This window comes from Chinchilla lanigera, unplaced genomic scaffold (genome assembly GCF_000276665.1).
Source record: "Chinchilla lanigera isolate Chin_1 unplaced genomic scaffold, ChiLan1.0 scaffold00067, whole genome shotgun sequence".
Lineage (NCBI taxonomy): Eukaryota > Metazoa > Chordata > Mammalia > Rodentia > Chinchillidae > Chinchilla > Chinchilla lanigera.
Window position 1 is genome coordinate 594545 of NW_004955468.1, and position 19091 is coordinate 613635.

Here is a 19091-nt window from a genome sequence, read left to right on the forward strand (position 1 = left end):
TTTTTTTCTCTCTTCTCTAAAATTTGTATTCTTGGCCTTGGGCTTGAGCTGAGTAATACAGTACTAGCCTAGCATGCACAAGGCCCTGGATTCAATCCCTAGCATTAAAAAATAAAAAAACAAAAAAACTATTGTTGAAATTGTTTTAAAAATTCCCTCTCCACCCCTAGATCCTAGCAATAGTCCCTTATATACTCTTTACTAGAACCTCATAGTTTATCTTCATATTTAAGATCTTTTTTTTTTCCAGTACTGAACCCAGGACCCTCACACTGAGCTACATCCTCAGCTCTTTTTCTTATTTTTTATTTTGAGATGGGGGTCTCACTAAGTAATTGAGTTGCCTGGGCTTGGTTCAAATTTGCAATCCTCCTGCCTCAGCCTCCAGAGAGTGCTGGGCTTACAGGCATGCACCACTGTGCCTGGTTTAAGTCTTTAATGTCTTTGTGCTGTTCCGTAAGGACCCAACCCCCCCTGCCATATACTAAGCCTGTTTCCCCAGTAGTGCTTGCTCTGCCCATAGAATGGTGCCACCTTTGTCATGTAGGAAGTCCCCATGCATGCCTAGGTCTGTCCCTGACAGTGTTCTGCTCCATGGTCAACTCTGTCCTTCTACCACCACTACACTGTTCCTGCTGGGGATTTTTGTTTGTTTGTTTTTGGTCTTTTTTGAGACAGGGTCTTGCTATGCAGTTCAGGCTGGCCTGGAGCTCACTTTGTAGCCCAGGCTCGAACTCGAAATGATCCTCCTGCCTCAGCCTCCCGAGTGCTAGGATTACAGGCATGCGCCACCACGCCTGGCTACACTGTCCCTGCTGTTGTAGCGCATCCATGTGAGGGGAAGGACCTCAAGGGACACGAAGGACGCCACGTCTAATTATAGCAGAGGAGGTGCACATCACCCAAGGCCTACAGAGGGTGAGGGAAGGAACAGCTGTGGGACAAGAAGGCAGAGAAGGTTGTGAGGAGACAGCACTGTGGGCTGAGCCCTTCCTTTGAGGGACACAGCAGTCCCTTGGGAGGGACCCAGGAGGATTAATACTCGGAACTTGGGTTTTACTCCTTCCTCCCCAGGGTATAGGAGACCCACCCATACAGGTCACACAAACTTAGAGACCCTAGAACTCTGCTCTGAAGGCAAGTGTGTGGTCTGCACTGGGACTAGCGTCCTGTTCCCCACAAACATTAGGGTCAGGCTCGCAAACAGGTCAGCCTCCTAGAGCCCAGAGCTGGGTGGAGAATGGGAGGGGTCTGAGAGGCCAAGGGGGAGATATGAGACCCGTCCTACCTCTCCTGCACTGTCCAGCAAACCCTGAGCAGCGGCTTTAGGCAAGGCGATCAGGGAGGGCTTCCCGGAGGAGATGGTTTCTGCCTGCTTCTCGAAGGCCAGGACCGGTGTCCCATCCCTTGCTCCTCCCCTCCCAGATGGTGCTTCAAGAGGCAGCTTGTGGACCTGGTGATGGAGGGGGTGTGGCAGGAGCTGCTGGACAGCGCCCAGATTGAGATCTGCGTGGCTGACTGGTGAGTAGAGTGGCAGCCTGACCCCAAGGGACGGTGGTGGCAAGTGCTCCCTTTCCAGAGCACAAAGGCTCTTCCCCAGAGCATTTGGTCTCTTCCCGCGCCTCTGGCCCCACCCCAGGGCACCATGTTCCGCCCCTGGGCCGCGGCTTCTCGCGTGTAGCCCCGCCCCTCAATCTAGCCAATCAAAGCCTCCCAGGTTCCTCTTCCGCTTGGCTCCACCCCAGGAGAATGTTCCTCCCCCAGAAGTGCTCAGGAGCCCCCAGAGGTGGTGCAGGGGTATAGGTCCCCCATGCAGGTGCTGAAGGCTCTCGGCCACCCTCCTCCCAACTCAAGAGAGCTGGCTGGGTGGCGGGGACATCGCGTCTCACTGCCACGTGGCAGGTGGGGTGCCCGAGAGAATTGCGGCTGCGTCTACCGCCTTCGAGTGCGCCTCTTGGACGTGTACGAAAACGAAGTGGTCAAGTTCTCAGCGTCTCCCAACCCGGTCCTTCAGTGGAGAGAGAGGAGCTGCCGACAGGTGGGTCCAGACCACCTTCCACTCACCCTGACCTGCTCGGGGCACACAAGCCCACCCTGTCACCGTGCTCAGCTGCCCTTGGTGGTGGCTGTCGGTTCATAGCTAACAGTTACTGAGCACGCACTACACCAACTCCCGGGCCTGTTCCAGGATTTTTGCAGATTAATTCGTTTCCTTAGCACAACAGCCTAGCTGCTCAACAAACTATTGAGCACCAGCTGTGTGTGCAGAAAACCGCTAAAGGAGCTGAAATGCAGTGGGCACCAAATTTTTTTGCCCTACTCCATCCTAGACTTGGGGAACCTCAGGCACGGGGAAGGTGAGTGAGTGGCTGAGAGTCACACTTGAGGTATGCAGGGACCGACTCGAGCCTGTGGTCTCCCAATCATCACACTTCCAAAGTTACCTTCTACGTAGCTTCTTGCTCTCACTCCTGCCCTCTTCACCTGTGAACCCAAAACACAGAGCATCCAAAGGATCCCCCTAAAGTCTGAGTCACATCACAATACTTCTCTGCTTGTAACCATCCCTTGGCAGCCTCTCAGGGGAAGACGCGCCCATGATGCAGCCATAAAAAGGAAATAGAGGATAGGAAAATGCCGGGCGTGGTGGCACACGCCTGTAATCCTAGCACTTGGGAGGCTGAGGCAGGAGGATTGTTGCGAGTTCGAGACCAGCAGCTCAAGGCCAGCCTGAACTGCATAGGGAGACCCTGTCTCAAAAAAAAATGCAGCCATAAAAAGGAAATAGAGGATAGGAAAATGCCGGGCGTGGTGGCACACGCCTGTAATCCTAGCACTTGGGAGGCTGAGGCAGGAGGATTGTTGCGAGTTCGAGACCAGCCTGGGCTACAAAGGGAGACCCTGTCTCAAAAAAAAAAAAAAAGGAAAGAAAATGTCCACCACAACAGGCAAAGCCAGGAGACACAGTAGATTAGTGCTCAACGAGGGGCTGACAGAAGGGAGGAACTGGAATTAGTGGCCAGTGGATACAGTTTTTTCTGAGGTGATAGAAATGTTCCAGAATTAGATAGTGATGATGGTTGCATAACAGTTTAATACACTAAAAATCACTGGATTGTACACTTTGGGATAGTGACTTGTTTCATGAATTTTATCTCAATTAAAAAATTCCAAAAAAAAAAATCCAGAGTCCTCCTGTAGCCCACCAGACTCCCCACCACATGATCTGCCCATTACTTCTTTGAAGTGATCTCCTAGTTCTCCCCCCTCTGCTATAGGCATGCTCCCACCACAGGGCCTTTGCATGGCTGTTCACTGTGTGCAACACTCTTCCTCCACAGCCCCACAGGCCTCCCTCCTGTCCTTCGGATGTCTGCTCTGATGTCACCTCAGGGGGGCCCTCACTTGGTTGCTTCACTCATGTATCTGCCACCCTCCTGGCAGGATGCCCCTTGCTCCCCCACCCCACCTGCTTTCAGTGTCTGCCCCTAGGGGAAGGTCATCTTTACTGGGCAGGGGCTCCCTGTTGCTGACCTCATGCTTCACCCTTGCGCTCAGCACAGGGCCTGATGCCTATTCTGTGCCTGGGCAGTGAGTGTCTGCAAAGGCGGAAGACGAGGAGCCCACGGCCCTCACCCTCCCTCCTTTCCCCCGTAGGTCTCCCACGTATTCACCAACTTTGGCAAGGGCATCCGCTATGTGTCTTTCGAGCAGTACGGGAGAGACACACGTTCCTGGGTGGGGCACTATGGTGCCCTTGTGACCCACTCCAGCGTGAGGGTCAGGATCCGGCTTTCTTAGCTGGCCAGCCTGACCCAGCCTTTCAGGACACACTGCCATCTGCTGGATGTCATCAAAATCAAAAGTGGCATTGCAGCCCTGAGCCTGAGGATACCCAGACACTGGGAGTCCTGTGGCATCTGCATGGTGATCTCCACGCTGTGGATGAAGCAGACCCCGCCAGCCGCTTCATGGCTTGCGCAGCTCCCTGGGCCAGGGGTGGGTGTCATACGAGACAGGCTGGGCACGGTGGCACATGCCTACAATCCTAGCACTCAGAAGGCTGAGCCAGGATTGCTGAGTTCAAGGCCAGCCTGGGGTACATAGTGAGATCCTGTTCTCAAAAATAAATTTTTTTAAAAAATAGAGACATTTAGTTTGTGTGCTGTTCCCTCACAGGTAGATGTCAGTAGATACACGGAGTCAAGAAATGAAGGCCAAAACAGCCTTTATGTGCTGGGGGGAAGCCGCCAGTCAGGGAAGGGTGACCCTTGTCCACATTTTTGGAGTAAGGGGGCCATTGGCAGAAGCCAGAGGTCAGTTGGGCCACCGGTCCTTGAGATCCATGGGGCCCTCGAAGGAAACCCTGTTGTTTTGGGGTCTCTGGGACTCAGCTGTGAGGTCCTGTAACCAGCCATCCCTGGGCACTGTCCAGTCCTTCCTTTGGGCCAGGTGTCTGTCGTCAGAACTCCTGAGGCCAGTGCTCACCCTCCCCTCCTGCTGGGTGACACCCTCCTTTCCCCTCACTCCTGCCCTCCTGCGTGGGGTCCTCGAGCAAGGCGCATCATGAGGGAAAGCACCCCACCCAAGAGTGCCGGGGTGCTGCCCAACAGGGCCTGGCTAACCAGCTGGCTCAATCAAATTGGTGTTAAGTGTGAGGTACTTTTTGTCTTCACTCTGGACTTGAGGCTCCAGAACTGACAATCGCAAGAGCCTCAAAAGGCTGCATGCCAGGTGCCTCTGTCCCCGGGAGAGCTTCCAGAACCAAGGACGCCTGTGATGCACCCAGCAAGAGGTCCCCAGTGGTCCGCTTAACTGTTCTCAGGCAGGGGCACTCATCAATACCCTGTGGTCCAGGCATACCCAGCTTCGTTTGCTTGTTTTTGTTTTTTGAGACAGGACGCCACTGTGTAGTCCAGGAAGGTCTTGAACTCCTGATCCTCTCCCCTTAGCCTCAAGTGCTACAATTACCTGTGTGTGCCGCTATACCCAGGTTAGGGTCAGGACTTCAATGATCTGCTCCAAGTCACCAGGCCAGTAAGCAGGGGAGGTGGGGCTTGGGCCACAGTTGGGCTCCAGAGCCCGATGACAGAACCATAACTTCCACAACCTAAAAGCAAATGTGGCCAAGCTTGTGATCACACAATTCTGATGGTCAGAATTCTCCCCAGTGCCATTTCCAAGGGGAGGAAATAGAGGCCCCAAGCAGGGAACCACTACAGCCAGCTCACAAGACCGTTCAGGGTGCAGCCAGCACTTGAACTGTGTGTCAGATAATGTCAAAGAACACCTCTCAGGCTTGAAGCACCCCATTTAACCCTTTCAATACCAACAATACAATTACTGCCCTTCCCCAGATGACCACACCCAGAGGGCAGCGGCTCAGCGATGCTTTATCAGTGCTGCCAGCAGGCTGCAGAGCTTAGACCCCAGCAGCCCACACAGGCACTGTGCACAGGGCTGTAATCTAACCTTCACCAAGCAACAGAGCCATCAGGGCGTGCCTGGTGGCACACACCTGTAATCCTAGCACTCGGGAGGCTGAGGCAGGAGGATCACTGCAGGTTCGAGGCCAGCTTGGGTACAAAGTGAGCTCAAAGCCAATCTGAACTTCATAGCAAGACCCTGTCTCAAAATGACAAAAAAAACAAAACAGAGGCACTGCAGATGGAGCCACTTTCTGGATGAGAACACTGAGGCCATGAGAGGATGGCAGTGCCACAACCACACCCAGAGGGTAGATAATGCACCAGGGAGTCACATGGCAACCATCAGGATCTGTGTGTTTATTACAACCCCTTCCCAGCCAACAGCAGCCCAGCATCCTGTCCTGGCAGAAGAAGCCCCTCATGCCAGCAGTGACCTCTGACCCCAAGAGTACTAACGGGAGGACCTTTTTCTGATCCACCCCCAGAACCCATATGAGCTGGTGGGGGTCCTGATGGAAGAGGCGGGGCTCAGGATTGCTGCATGGACAGCAAGAACAGCTAGTTTCTGAGGACCTGTCAGAGGCAAGAGCCGGGAGCCGGAGAGCAAGGTTCTTTTTCTGTAGGGAGCCCGGGCCACTGCACCCACCGGTCACTTCTTCTTCTGCACATGTCCACAGTCGTACTTGCCCCGAACAACTTTGAGCTTGACACCAGGCAGATCCTGGGTGCGGCCACCTTCCACGAGGACCACGTGGTGCTCCTGCAGGCTGTGGCCCTCGCCGGGGATGAAGCAGACAGCCTCACGGCCGGTGCTGAGCCGCACGCGGCAGCACTTGCGGTTGGCTGAGTTGGGTTTCTTGGGCTTGCGGATGAATGTGCGCAGCACCACGCCCTTCAGCTGCGGCCGGCCCTCCGTGGGGCCAAGACGCAGGGGTGGCCGCTTGGGGGGCCCCAGGCGATGCATCTGGTTCAGGGTAGCCATGGAGCGGGGGGCCCAGAGCCTGGGAACCAGGGCCAGTCCTGGAGAGAGACGACCGGGAGGGTGGAAGGTGGTTATTATCCCAGCAAGATAATAGCATTTGCAACTCAATTTTGGTGTTCTAGGCATGGATCCAAGCACTTTAAATGACACATTTGTTTACATGCAGGGGTATTTTGGGATAAATAGTAATAGCTGCTAACATTTATTGAACAACCGCGATGTGTGGGGTTTTTTTTTAAGCCTTTTATGTAAATTAACTCACTGTAGTCTCAAAGAAAGTACTAATTTGAAAGCTGTTCAGAAATAATGAAATACAGCAGAGCGCCTGCATCATACACGCATTCAGGCCACTCCTGCGGCAGCCCTGTGGGGGTGATCCTGGAGGCTCCCCACCCCTCTCAAGCCCACAGCCAGCCTGTGAGCACATCCAATCAGGTCAGCCCCCAGCACAGCTCAGAATCCACCGCCTTCTCCCTCCACCGCTAGGCCCATCTCAGTCTGCCCTGTCCTTGTCTCATTCTGGACTGTGGCACCTCCTCCTCCTGGCTCCCAAACAGCCAGGGGAGCCCGGATACCAGAGGCAGATCATGCCCCTTCCCTGCTCAGCGCAGGGAGGTTCTTCCCCCAATCTGCCCCCCGTGAGTCCACTGACCTCGGCCCCCCACTGGCCCCTTGCTCTTGCTGTTCCGGCCTCGGGCCCCAAAAACACCACTAGGGAAGAGACCATGCTGGCTGCAGTGTAGTAAGAGGAAACCAGAGGGGCGGGATTTGTTCATAGACTGCATGTAGCTGCATGAAGATGCAAAGACAACTGGGCTCTTAGGAACATTCATCAAGCACCGACGGTGTCTAAGCCACAGTGGTGGGGACACAGCAGGGACTGAGAATACAGGGCTCTCACACCATCTTGGGCTCTGAGGTTACAGTATCACCTATCTATCCATCGCCTATCCTCTCACTGCGGCTGGAACAGATGTCCCGCCAGCTCCCCAACCTTGCACTCCCTCCATACCCAGCCCTGCTGTCCACCCCCATGTCTCCTTTTGTCTTGAGTGACAACCAAAGTCTTTTCCCCCCTTTATTTATCTATCTATTTATTTATTTATTTATTTTGGGGACAAGGTCTTACTATGTAGATCAGGCCAGCCTTGATCCCACTGTGACTTGGAACTCATGATTTCCTGCCTCAGCCTCCTGAGTGCTGGGATTCCAGGCATGAGCCACCACTCCCAGCAACAGCTGAATTCTCAAAGAAGCTGAGCCATTCTTAGAAGTGACTCTGCCTTGTACCATGCCTTTGAGCAAGGCTCTTGGCATCTGTGCCTCGTTTTGCTCACCTATATCCTGGGCTAGGATGACTGCATGATTGCATCTCCTTCCTGGGTGCCATTGGAGGCTACCATAAAAAGTACTGCATGTCTAGTGAGCCCTGGTTACTGAGGCAGGGAGCAGGCCTAGCTTGCCCACCCTGGTGATCTTTGCTAACTGATAGTGCTTAAAGATGGTTTTCAGAGCACACAAGTGAATGAAATACCTCCCTCAGGCAAGAGCCCATGAGCAGCATTTGATGTCTCAGCACAGTACAGCGCCAGGTGCAGCCACCTGTAATCCCAGCAGTCCGGGAGGTTGAAGCAGGAAAATCCCAACCTTGATCCCAACCTGGGCAACTCAGTGACCTAATCAGACACCATCTCCAATTTTTTAAAAAAGGCTAGGGATGTTCTTCAGTGCTGAGGCCTTGGCTTCAATCCCAGTAACAGAAAGAAAACATATAGCTGGGGATATAGCTCAGTGGCATAAGTGTCTGCCTGGCAAGCACAAGGTCCTCAGTTCAATTCCCGGTACCAGAAAAAATTAAAAAAAATAAAAAACATATAAGTAAAGCTATTTCAGCGTCTGGTAAGCACGAGGCTGTGGAATAACATCAGCTGAATGGATGACCACAGCGCCTTGCCCGGCTGTCTCATCCACGAGGGTAATCAATACTCGCTGAAAGAATAAACGGCCACGCCACACCGTACCAGCAACATGCTCTGAGAAGTGTGACGTTAGCAGGTATCTTGTGCAGACGTCATAGATTGCACTCAACACTGTCAGGACAATATAACCTCAGGGAACAACCCTCGCGGACGGGGTCCTCCACCTTGTTATGCAGGGCATATGACCGTCATCACCCCAAACTGCTTGAGGCACAATTACCTTCAAGGCAGCTACCCCTCACCTCCTGTCTTGCAGCCCGAGCTCTGCTAAAACCCACCGTGGAGCCACCCCGGATTTAAAGCCCACGATTCTCCTGGGGCTGTGACAGAGGCGCGCAAGCCCAGAGGGGTAACTCTCACCCACCCTCATGCCTGCAACCCGACCGCCCCACTTACCACGACTTAGGGACGCGTTGAGGCCACGGAGAAGGCCAGACCAGATCATCCCGGCTCCGGGTGCGTCCCTATGTTAGGGGTAAGAGACTCGGACAGGAGCAAAAAGTGGCAGTAGTTGCCTGTGGGTCCAAATTCTTAAGGAAGTTCTTTCAGAGGTCTAAACATGACCCTTTATGCTATTAACAGACTCTCCGCAAAGTTGACCGAGCTCTAACTAGCTCTGGGGACCCAACCTGTCCCGCCCGCATACGTGCGAAAAGGGGAAACGGGAGATTTGCAGGACCAGAGGACTCCACTGACCTCACCGACCCTACCAGGGTCTGAAAACACGCTGCATCCTGCCTCCAGCCCCTTCCGGGGGTTCCGGGGCAGAGATTGGCGGGCCCTGCTAGGAACTCTTTGCGAAAGGGGCGGGACACGCGAGACGATTGGGCAAAGACGGAGTCTATCTCTGTCAATTTTCCCCGGTGAATTTTTTCGGAGGCCGGGCCGGGGCAATATCTTCCACAGTCTGATTGGTTCACCTGAGCAGAATGGCTCCTTTGCAATTGGTCTAAACGCGGAGTAGGCGGGACAAAGGGCTCTTCGTTTCCGATCCAAGATGGCTACGTCCATGGCACGGCGCTTGTGGCCTTTGCTGGCTCGTCGAGGGCTTCGTTCCCGGGGAGACTACGTCTACGACCAGAGCCCAAGGAGAAATTTTGCTACAGAGGAACGAAGCCGGAACCTCCTGTACGAGCACGCACGCGAAGGCTACAGTGCACTCCCTCACCTGGACGTGGAGCTGCTGTGCGCATGCCCAGAAGAGGTCGCGCGCGCCCTGGAGCTCCGCAAGGGGGAGCTGCGGCCGGCGGACCTGCCTGGGATCGTGAGTGCGCATGCGCCGGACATCGGGCGCGGGCTGCTGACTTTGCAGCGCCGGGTTCGCAACAGCTCCGTTTGGGGCATGAGGGGGCCTAATTGCAAGAATTTTAGTTCCATCTATCGTTGGCTAGTGTCTCGGGCATGGCACCCGCTTATGTGTCAGTGATCTGCTAAGGGCTAGGGATGTTCTGTGTGGTAAGGGTGCCTTCTGTTACCCTGGAAATCCATTTTGCGTCAGTCTCGTAACATGCTGGGTACTTTGTATGCTCTAGGGACCTACTATAAACAGTGCCAACGCCCTTGGCTCCAGCCTCATGCCAGGCTTACCCTAAGGCTGCGCACGCGCGCGCGCACACACACACACATACACACACACACACACACACACACACACACACGAGGAACGGGGTCTGTATCAGGCAGGGAAGGTGCAGGCAGTGGAGACCTTACTTTCAGAGAGGTAGAGTTCTGGCCCATTGGAGAAGCAAGCAGTTAAATAGGCTTTAGTGATGAATGGTTCTGCTGAGCAGATGCTTACGGAACACCTACTGTGTTCTAGCGTTTCAGGAATTGAGAATCGGCGATGAGTAAGGATGATAAAAAAAATCATTAGTCCTTTTCTTTTTTAATTTTTTTTTTGTCTTTTTTTTCTGGTACCAGGAATAAAACTCATGACCTTGCGCTTGCCAGGCAGGCGCTTTGCTGCTGAGCTAAATCCCCAGCCCCCCATTAGTCCTTATATAATAATACATACTAGGAAACAGGAACTGGGGTCATCGTATTTCTTTTTTCCCCCTGCACTGGGGATTGAACCCAGGGCCTTTACCCTGAGCTGCGTCCCCATTCTGTTTATTTATTTATACTTATTAATTCTCTCTTGAGACACCGTCTCACCAAGTTGCCCAGGCCAGGCTTGAATTTGTGATCTTCCTGCCTCAGCCTCCCAGGGTGCTGGGATTATAGACATTTGCCACCACCACACGAAGTTTGGAGTCATCATATCTCTGTTGAACGAATATAGTAGGGTCGCCAAGTCTTCCCGGTCTGCTCTTGGATCCCCCAACCAGTCTGTTCTAAATGCTTTTTATACTTTGGTCTCTATTATTAATTTTTGCAACTACCCTGTGAATTAAGTGTATTTCCCCCTCAGTCTATCAAAGGGGAAACAGGCTTAGAGAGGTTAATTAACTTGCCAAGATCACAAAGTTGGTAAGTGGCAGAGTAGGGATTTGAACCTTTGCTGTTTGGCTGCAGAACCCACAATCTAAATTACTCTTCTGTGCTGTACCATAAGCAAGATGAGCCAAGTTCACAGCCTTTAAATGAGACGGGTATGTCATATACAGTTACAACTGTGTACTCAAACTCTGGTAAGTACTGTGAAGGCAATAGACAGCCTGGGGCAGCCTCTCAGAGGAGGTGGGTGGCAGTGGGCAGAGATCTGTGGACTAAGTGAGAGCCAGCAGAAGAGGGGAGACGGATGTCCCAAGAGGAGGGGCCCAGCATTTATAGAAGCCAAGGGGTGGACTGTTCCGCTTGGTGGACAGGGAGGTAACTTAGTGTCACAATCTTCAGCAAGGTTTCGGTCTTTGTGGCCCAGAATAAGGATGCATTTTACATCCTAACCCAGGACACACACCCACAATTGAAACCAAAGTTTCTTGTTCTCACCATGGGTGGTGCGGTCTTATTTTTTTAATTATATTCCCTTTCTTTTTAAAGTGCTGGTTTAGAAATCCTAAATAAATGTTGTTTATTTGAGATAGGGTCTTGCTGTCTAGTCCAGGCTGGTCTTGAACTCAGTATGTAGCCCAGGCTGGCCTCGAACTTGTGGCAATCCTCCTGCCTCAGCCTCCCAAGTGCAGGGATTAAGGCATGTGGTACCGCATCCAGTTTAGAAATCCTGAATTAATGCTGTAACTCACTGTCTGGGCTGCTGTACCAGAAAACCATAGACTGGGCAGCTTTTAAGCAACAAAAATTTATTTCCCCTCACTTGGGAGGTTGAAAAGTCCAAGGTCAAGGCACAAGCAAGTTTGTTTTCTGGTTCATACATAGCTACATTCTCATTATGTCTGCACATGGGGAAAGAGGAAAAGTTCGAGGTCTCTTTAGTAAGCGCACTAATCCACGCGTCAGAGCTTTAGCCGTGTGACCAAATCCCAAACCCCCACCTCCTAATGCCTTCGCATGGCACGGGGATTTGAACATATGCAGAGGGTGCGCCTGGGCATTCACTCCACAGTGCCCATGCTGGGTCACAACCCAAAGCTTGAAAAATGCTTCTGCAGGGTTGAGCTCTCTTCAGAGCCCACTGTCTAGTCCAAGCGGAGTGAGAAAAAGTCTAGGACGGCAGCTTATCTTTAAGCAGGTGACCCAAGCGTCACACGAACCTCTTCCACGCGTGTCTGTCAGCTGGTCTTGGTCACAGCAGCACAAGCCGCTGCAAAGGCATCTGGGAAATGTGCCTTAATTCAGGGCAGCCTGGTGCCCACCTCAGCGTCAGAGTTCTTGTCCTGAGGGAGGAGGGGAGCGTGGCTCGTGGGGGCCCAGGAGGGGTTTCCGCTGCAGCACCCGCAGGCCCAGGTGAGGCTTTGGCAGCGGGAAGCACCTCTCCCGCCTCTTTCCCCCCGCAGATCTCCATGTGGCAGGAGCTGAGGCAGCTGCGGGAGCAGATCCGGAGCCTGGAGGCTGAGAAGAGTACTGTGGCGGAGGCAGTGCGTGCGCTGGTGGTGAGCAAGTGTGCGGAGCAGGCGGGGGCACCTCTGACCACAAGTACTGGGAAAAGCCAGTTTAAGGCACGTGAACCACGGGAACAATTATTGCCTCTCATCCTGGCTGTTCCCCGGAGAAGATGAGAGATTTACCCAAGGGCACATCTGTCCCGTTCCCTCAGCAGCTCAGGATCACAGGAGATTCTGAACATCAAGTGCCTTTGGCAGCGGGCCTCACCTGCACACTCACAGACTCAGTTTGCTTATCTGCAAATGGGCGTCCACAGAGGCCAGGCTGCAGAGTGGGCCAAGATGCAGGAGACAGTGTCTGGCCCCAGGTTCTTCATGGAGGCTGCATACCATACACCGCGGCTGGTGTGATAACTGCTCCGTCACCTCGCCCTCCTAGCTGCTTTAGCAGCAGGGAAACTGAGGCACAGAGTGGTGGAGGGACCCAGTTGGGCACTGACCAAGCAGGAGGTCCAGACCCGTTGCTGGTTTGACCACACCCTCAAGCTGACCGGCCTAATCCTCCGCCCCCCATCTCTTTTCTGCCAGGTGAACCAGGACCACGGTCAAGTGCAGCAGGTACCGCAGGGAGCTGACGTCTTGTCCCGGGTTGGGGGTGGGCAGGGTGGCTACTGTATCAGCCACAGTGCTCCCATTGTAGATGACAAAAATTACGACACAGACAGGTGTACGTGGGAAAACAGAACACAGGCGCTTTGGACTCATGAAACTAGAACTGCCGGCTTCCAGTATAGCGGTGTAGCGGCTGGCTGGCCTCCAGTACAGCTGGACCCAGGTCCTGGCGCCATGTTTGGTTTTGTTTCCTTTCATTCGCGGCCCAGCTTTCTCGCCTTGTGGAGCGGGCAGGCAGGGTCAAGCATGCCTTCCCGAGTGCTCCAGCCGGAGCCCTGAGGCCAGTTCTCGTGAGTTCAGCAGGGCAGACACCTGTCACTGAGCCAATCATGGAAGCCAATGCAACAGAGCATTCTAGCTGGCCGGGCGTGAGCCTTGCCCCAAGAATCTGTCAGGTAGTGGCCAGAGGGTGCCTAACAGGAAATTCAGATTGCCAGACCTAAAGAAGAGGCAACAGAGGTCCACCCCAGAGGTTCTGCCAGTGAGGACTGAGGTCCAGTTGAGGGGTCCCAGCCTTGCCCTGGACTGACCCCTTTGTGCTGTCCCTAGGACCCTCAGTATCAGACCCTACGGGCGCACGGCCGGGAAATCCGGAAGCAGCTCATGCTCCTGTACCCCAGGGAGAACCAGCTGGAGGAGCAGTTCTACCTACAGGCGCTGAGGCTGCCCAACCAGACCCACCCGGACGTGGTGAGCATCACAGAGGGCAGCAGGGGCCCTCTTAGCACCTCCTTCCGTGACACCCCCACTCTGTGTCCCTGCAGCCCGCCGGGGACGAGAGCCAGGCCCGTGTGCTCCAGGTGGTCGGAGACAAGCCAGGTGGGCCGTGCCCAGGGCCAGGGAGTGGGGCTGGGGGCCGGGCACACCTGGGATCAGGGTGTTGGGGGCTTCTGGGGCCTGGGGTGCAGCTGCAGCCCTTGGAGCGCTTGGCCCTGTGGGAGGTGGCGCCGTCTGCCTTGGGTGAGCTGGCTCTGGCAGCAGCTCTCAGCTCCGCCTGTCTCCTCAGCCCCCGGGCCTGCTCCCCAGTGCCCTGCGCGCAGTCTCCCACTGGGCCTCTCCCTCCCTGCCCCGTGTGCGTCCGCGTCCTGTTGCTTCTCTTCTCCCTTCCTGCGCACGTCCTCTTTCCCGCTCTCTGCCTCTGCTGCTCCAGCTCTGCCCTCCCCCTCTCCCATCTCTCCCTCATGAGTCTCTGCATCCTTTCCCCAGCCCCGCCTCCGCCCTCTTATGTCCCCTTTGCCTTTCTCTGTCCCTCTTCCCTCTCCACCTGTCCCTCTCCCTCCTCCTCTCACCCTCTCTTCCTGTCTCCCTGTCTCCCTCCAGCTGCTCCTGACTCTGTTCCCCGCCTCCTCTCACCCCATTGCTTTTTTCCCACATGCAGCTTTCTCCTTCCACCCTCGGGGCCACCTGGAAATCGGCGAGAACCTCGACATCATCCGGCAGAAGTGAGCTCCCCCGCCCTCCCTCCCGTCCCCACCGCAACAGCTGGTGGCCGCCCCTGCACCCTGGGCCTCGTCCTGAGACGTAGATGTGCAAATGCCAGGGCCGCACCCGGCATGAATGTTTGATGCCCACCCGCCTGGCAGCTGGGCTTCTGCCCCAGGTGCCCCAGTCCCCCTCGCCCCTACCAGCCCTGCCCTTATGCATTTGGCTGTTTGTCTGCCCATCTGTCCCCAGGCGCCTGTCCCACGTGTCGGGCCACCGCTCCTATTACCTGCGTGGCGCGGGGGCCCTCCTGCAGCACGCACTGGTCAACTTCACTCTCGGCAAGCTCGTCCGCCGGGTACGGCTGGGCCAGGAGGACGGGGTAGAGGGGCAGCGCTGACCCTGAATTCAGAGGGTTCCAGGCAGAGAGGGGAGGGCTTTGTGTGCATTAGTGCCACATTTATTCTTAGGATGATCTTAGGAAGTGGGTGTTTATTATCCCCACTTTAGAGCGGGGAAATCAAGACCTGGCAGCAGGGGCTAACTGGCCCAAGGTCACAGTCAGCACAGGGACCTGGCCGGGAGCCACACGTGTAACCACGACGCCTTGCTGCCCACCTAGAGTGTAAGGGGAAGCACGGTCCATGAGGAGTCAGCAGGCTGACAGAATGGGGCTCTGGCCATGGTTGGGGAGTCAGACATTTCTCCATAATCTGGAGGGCACTAGGGAGCCATGGGAGGCTTCAGCAGGGGCAGGACATGGCCAAACCTCCGCCTGCCCTGTGCTGGATGAACTTAGGGGAAAAATTGGAGCCTATAGCAGAGCAGGCCTGCTAGCACAGACACCAGGAACCTGGCCCGCTGTCAGGCCTGACTCGGTATCTTCCACTGGGGGAGGGGAGTAACTCAAGTGACAAGTGAGACAAGGGGGGCCCCGCCTGCCCTGTACCTCACTGACCCACCCCTCCCACAGGGCTTCACCCCCATGACTGTGCCAGACCTTCTCCGTGGAGCTGTGTTTGTGAGTGAGGCCCTGAACTGCTGGGGAGGCTGCCCTGGGCCCGGGCAGGAGGCCTGGCCATAGCCAAGTGGCCAGCACATCTCCAGGTGCTGCCCAGGCGGGGCTGGGGCTGTGACTGCACACCCGGGAGGCAAGGCTACCCCCACCCCCTGCTGTCCCCCAGGAAGGCTGTGGGATGACGCCGAACGCCAGCCCATCCCAAGTTTACAACATCGACCCCTCCCGCTTTGAAGACCTCAACCTGGCTGGGACGGCAGAGGTGGGGCTCGCAGGTGAGCGCTGCCTGGGTGGTGGGGCGGAGGGGCAGGAGAGAGTGGGGGACAATAGGAAGCACTGTTGGGGACAGCAGGCAAGGTTGCCTGCCTGGGAGACCTCAGCTGTCCAAGGGCCAGCACATACAGTTGTGTAGGTTGGGCTGGGCAAGGTGGCACACACCTGTGATCCTGGTGCCCTGGGAGGCCAAGGCAGGAGTGCAAATTTGAGCCCAGCCTAGAAATTTAGACTCTGTCCCAAAATGAAAATTTAAAAAGGGATGGGGATGTAGCTCAGTGGGAAGGCCCTGAGTTTAGTCCCTAGTCCTTCAAAACAAAAAACAGTGAGCCTGATGGCACACTCCTGTAATCCCAGCACTAGGGAGGCTGAGGCAGGAAGATCACCATGAGTTCGAGACCAGCCTGGGGGCTACATAATGAATTCCAACCCAGCCTGAACTACAGAATGAGACCCTATCTTTAAGAAAAAGGAAGAAAGGGCTGGTGATTTAGCCCAGCAGCACAGCACCTGCCTGGCAAGTGCAACGTCATGAGTTCGATTCCTGGTACCGGGAAAAAAAAAAAAAGAAAGAAAGGGCCAGGGATATAGCTCAGTGGCCTAAGCACCTGCCTGGCAAGTGCAAGGTCCTGAGTTCGATTCTCAGTACCGAAAAAGGAAATAAATAAATAAATACATTTAAAAAGAAAGAGAAAACCAGTTCCTGAGATCGATTCTCAGTACCGAAAAAGGAAATAAATAAATAAATAAATACATAAATTTAAAAAGAAAGAGAAAACCAGTTGTGTAGATTACTCCCTGCACAGCAGCATGGTGATAATCCAGCAGTTGTTCTGATAGAGGTTGTGGCCAGCAAAGGAAATGCCTTTTCTGAATGTCACAAAGGTGATGGCCACCCTGGCTGGCCCCATCCTACCCACTTCTCTTCCTCTCAGGCTACTTCATGGACCACAGTGTGGCCTTCAGGGACCTGCCAGTCAGGTAACACCCAGTTCCTTTAAACCCCATTCCACCTGTGACATTGCCCCCGCCCTCCCTGACCCAGCCTCGCCTGTTGCCCCCAGGATGGTCTGTTCGAGCACCTGCTACCGGGCAGAGACAGACACTGGGAAGGAGCCGTGGGGACTCTACCGGGTGCACCACTTCACCAAGGTTGGTGGGGCCGGGCACGCTGCAAGGGGGTCACCCAGCCCGCCAGGCCTCCTGACTGCTGTGCCCCCACCCGCCCAGGTGGAGATGTTCGGGGTGACAGGCCCTGGGCTGGAGCAGAGCTCACAGCTGCTGGAGGAGTTCCTGGCCCTGCAGGTGGAGATCTTGACGGAGCTGGGCCTGCACTTCCGGTGCGGAGGGGGCAGGGCGCTGAGGGAGGGACAGCGCGGGCCAGGCGCTCCCCTTTGTAGCCTCCTTTGTCCTGTGAGGACATCTGCGTGTGTCTGCAGTGAGGCCCTCCCTCACGGTCCCCATCTCCGGCATCCCCTGCACACCCGCTGAGACCCCTCTTTTGTAGCCAGTGGGAAGTGAGGGCAGGGAAGGGGGAGACCCCGCTCTGCACCCTCCTTCAGGTACTCACAGGTTTTGAGAGAGCTTGAGAAAATTGGACTTTTCTTCGGGATGACCCAGCAAAAAACTGGGGTTGCTGTTTTGTGATGTTTTCCAGTACTTGGAGTGGAACCCAGGGCCTTTGTGCTGAGCTACACCCTCAGCCCTTTTTATATTTTATTTTGAGATAGGGTCTCACTGTGTCACTGAGATGCCCACGCTGACACTAGGCACGGTGGCATATGCCTGTGACTCAGGAGGCCAAGGCAGGAGGATCGCTACAAGTTCGAGGCCTGTTCAAGCTATATAGGGAGTTCAAGGCCAGCCTAACACTATATAGCAAGACCCTGTTTCAAAAAGCAAAAAAAAAAAAAAAAAAAAATGCCCAGGCTAGGCCCAAACTTCCAGTCCTCCTGCCTCAGCCTCCAGAAGTGCTGGATTATAGGCTTGCTTCACTGCACCCAGCTGTAGGGGTGCTGTTACAGCAGGGGAGCAGCCTGGACCCTCCATCTTCATCACCGCTGCCTTTCCTTCTGCCTCCCGCCACCCCGTCTCACCTCTTCCCCTTCATGGCTGTCGTTACCTCCCTTTTTCCTGCCATTTCCCTCGGGGTGGGATGCCTGCTCCTCCTTGGCCTCTGTTTCACCCCCGTCTCCCTCACCCCTGCTAACCTTCACTTCACTGCTCTCCCTGGCCGCAGGGTCCTGGACATGCCCACCCAGGAGCTGGGCCTTCCCGCCTACCGCAAGTTTGACATTGAGGCCTGGATGCCCGGGCGAGGCCGCTTTGGAGAGGTGAGACTTACCCGGCCGGGACATGATGGGGATGGGAAGGCTGGGGGCCCCCCGCCCCCCCACAAGCTTCTCAGCCCCTCCTGCCCCCAGGTCACCAGTGCTTCCAACTGCACGGACTTCCAGAGCCGCCGCCTGCACATCATGTTCCAGACCGAGGCTGGGGAGCTGCGCTTCGCCCACACGGTGAGGCTGGTGCACCCCCGCCTGCCTGCCCATCACCCTCCCCCTGCCCACGTCTCTCCGGGGCCCTGGCAACCCTGGCTCTGAGCACCACCTCCCTCCCAGGTAAACGCCACAGCCTGCGCCGTCCCCCGAGTCCTCATCGCCCTGCTGGAGAGCAATCAGCAAAAGGTGAGGGGTCCAGAGGGCCGGTCTGCAGAGGAGGGCGGCTAGAGGAGGGCTGGGGCGGTGGCAGCGTCCAAGGCCTGTGTGTCCCCAGGATGGCTCGGTCCTGGTGCCTCCTGCCCTTCAGCCGTACCTCGGCACCGATCGGATCACAGCCCCTGCTCACACGCCTCTCCAGTACATCGGCCCCAACCAGCCCCAGAAGCCCAGGCTCCCCGACCAGCCAGCGTCAAGCTGAGGACCGCCTGCACCCATCCATGGGTTGTCACCGCCTCCTGGAGCTCAGAAGCCCCAGACCCTTGGCCCATCTTCCTGGGCACATCCTGACACCTGCGTTCTTCACACCAGTTCACACGTGGGCACCAGGACCCCACAGTCCACCCCCTGCTTCCCGCTCCCTGTGGTCATGGGGGTCACCTGCAACAGGGTACCTGAGATGCTGAAGGGGAACAGCTCCATCTCTCCTTTCTCCCCGCCTGGCTGAGCAGAAAGTCCCAATAAACAGAGTGGAGACCTTTGTGGGTCTGTGAGCAAGGGAGATGTTGTCAGCTGCTCAGCAGTGCCACATCAACAGGGCATCTGCGGCCACAGGGACTGTTGCTGGAGCACCTGTGGAGTGGCCCGAGTGCCACTCAGAGGGTTGTGAGGATGCCGAGCCCCCCCCCCCATTCCCTGGGGACAAGTTGGGCAGTCA

The 19091-nt window shown here is 55.5% G+C and overlaps 3 protein-coding genes across 3 annotated transcripts in view; 2 read left to right on the forward strand and 1 right to left on the reverse strand.

The window, feature by feature from the left end:
• Fbxo17 (F-box protein 17) overlaps positions 1 to 3826 on the forward strand; it is a gene marked incomplete at its 5' end in the record, with an annotated part of 6718 nt that extends 2892 nt beyond the window's left edge. The window contains 3 exon segments of the mRNA XM_005399801.2: positions 1426 to 1521; positions 1903 to 2038; positions 3658 to 3826. Coding sequence (XP_005399858.1) covers positions 1426 to 1521; positions 1903 to 2038; positions 3658 to 3801 — 376 coding nt within the window. The 3' untranslated portion in view covers positions 3802 to 3826.
• A 1938-nt stretch (positions 3827 to 5764) lies between these two features.
• Mrps12 (mitochondrial ribosomal protein S12) lies at positions 5765 to 9108 on the reverse strand. Its single transcript, XM_005399805.2, has 2 exons — positions 8787 to 9108; positions 5765 to 6449 (listed from the first exon to the last, which is right to left on the reverse strand). Exons 1-2 carry the CDS (start codon positions 8833 to 8835, stop codon positions 6079 to 6081), a joined length of 420 nt encoding a protein of 139 aa, XP_005399862.1. The 5' UTR covers positions 8836 to 9108; the 3' UTR covers positions 5765 to 6078.
• Positions 9109 to 9233: 125 nt separating this feature from the next.
• Sars2 (seryl-tRNA synthetase 2, mitochondrial) lies at positions 9234 to 18931 on the forward strand. Its single transcript, XM_005399804.2, has 16 exons — positions 9234 to 9654; positions 12287 to 12382; positions 12923 to 12952; positions 13556 to 13696; positions 13771 to 13825; positions 14385 to 14448; positions 14681 to 14786; positions 15402 to 15449; positions 15613 to 15721; positions 16655 to 16700; positions 16784 to 16871; positions 16950 to 17059; positions 17959 to 18052; positions 18143 to 18235; positions 18338 to 18403; positions 18492 to 18931. Exons 1-16 carry the CDS (start codon positions 9388 to 9390, stop codon positions 18633 to 18635), a joined length of 1557 nt encoding a protein of 518 aa, XP_005399861.1. The 5' UTR covers positions 9234 to 9387; the 3' UTR covers positions 18636 to 18931.
• The last annotated feature ends 160 nt before the right edge of the window (positions 18932 to 19091 follow it).

Excerpts from the sequence above, each read along its gene's own strand:
- Mrps12 (XM_005399805.2), bottom strand. The coding sequence starts at position 8,835 with ATGATCTGGTCTGGCCTTCTCCGTGGCCTCAACGCGTCCCTAAGTCGT. Across the intron at positions 6,450-8,786 it reads CAACGCGTCCCTAAGTCGTG|GACTGGCCCTGGTTCCCAGG; the intron begins GTAAGTGGGGCG and ends GTCTCTCTCCAG.
- Sars2 (XM_005399804.2), top strand. The coding sequence starts at position 9,388 with ATGGCTACGTCCATGGCACGGCGCTTGTGGCCTTTGCTGGCTCGTCGA. Across the intron at positions 9,655-12,286 it reads CGGCGGACCTGCCTGGGATC|ATCTCCATGTGGCAGGAGCT; the intron begins GTGAGTGCGCAT and ends TTCCCCCCGCAG. Across the intron at positions 14,787-15,401 it reads TCGGCAAGCTCGTCCGCCGG|GGCTTCACCCCCATGACTGT; the intron begins GTACGGCTGGGC and ends CCCCTCCCACAG.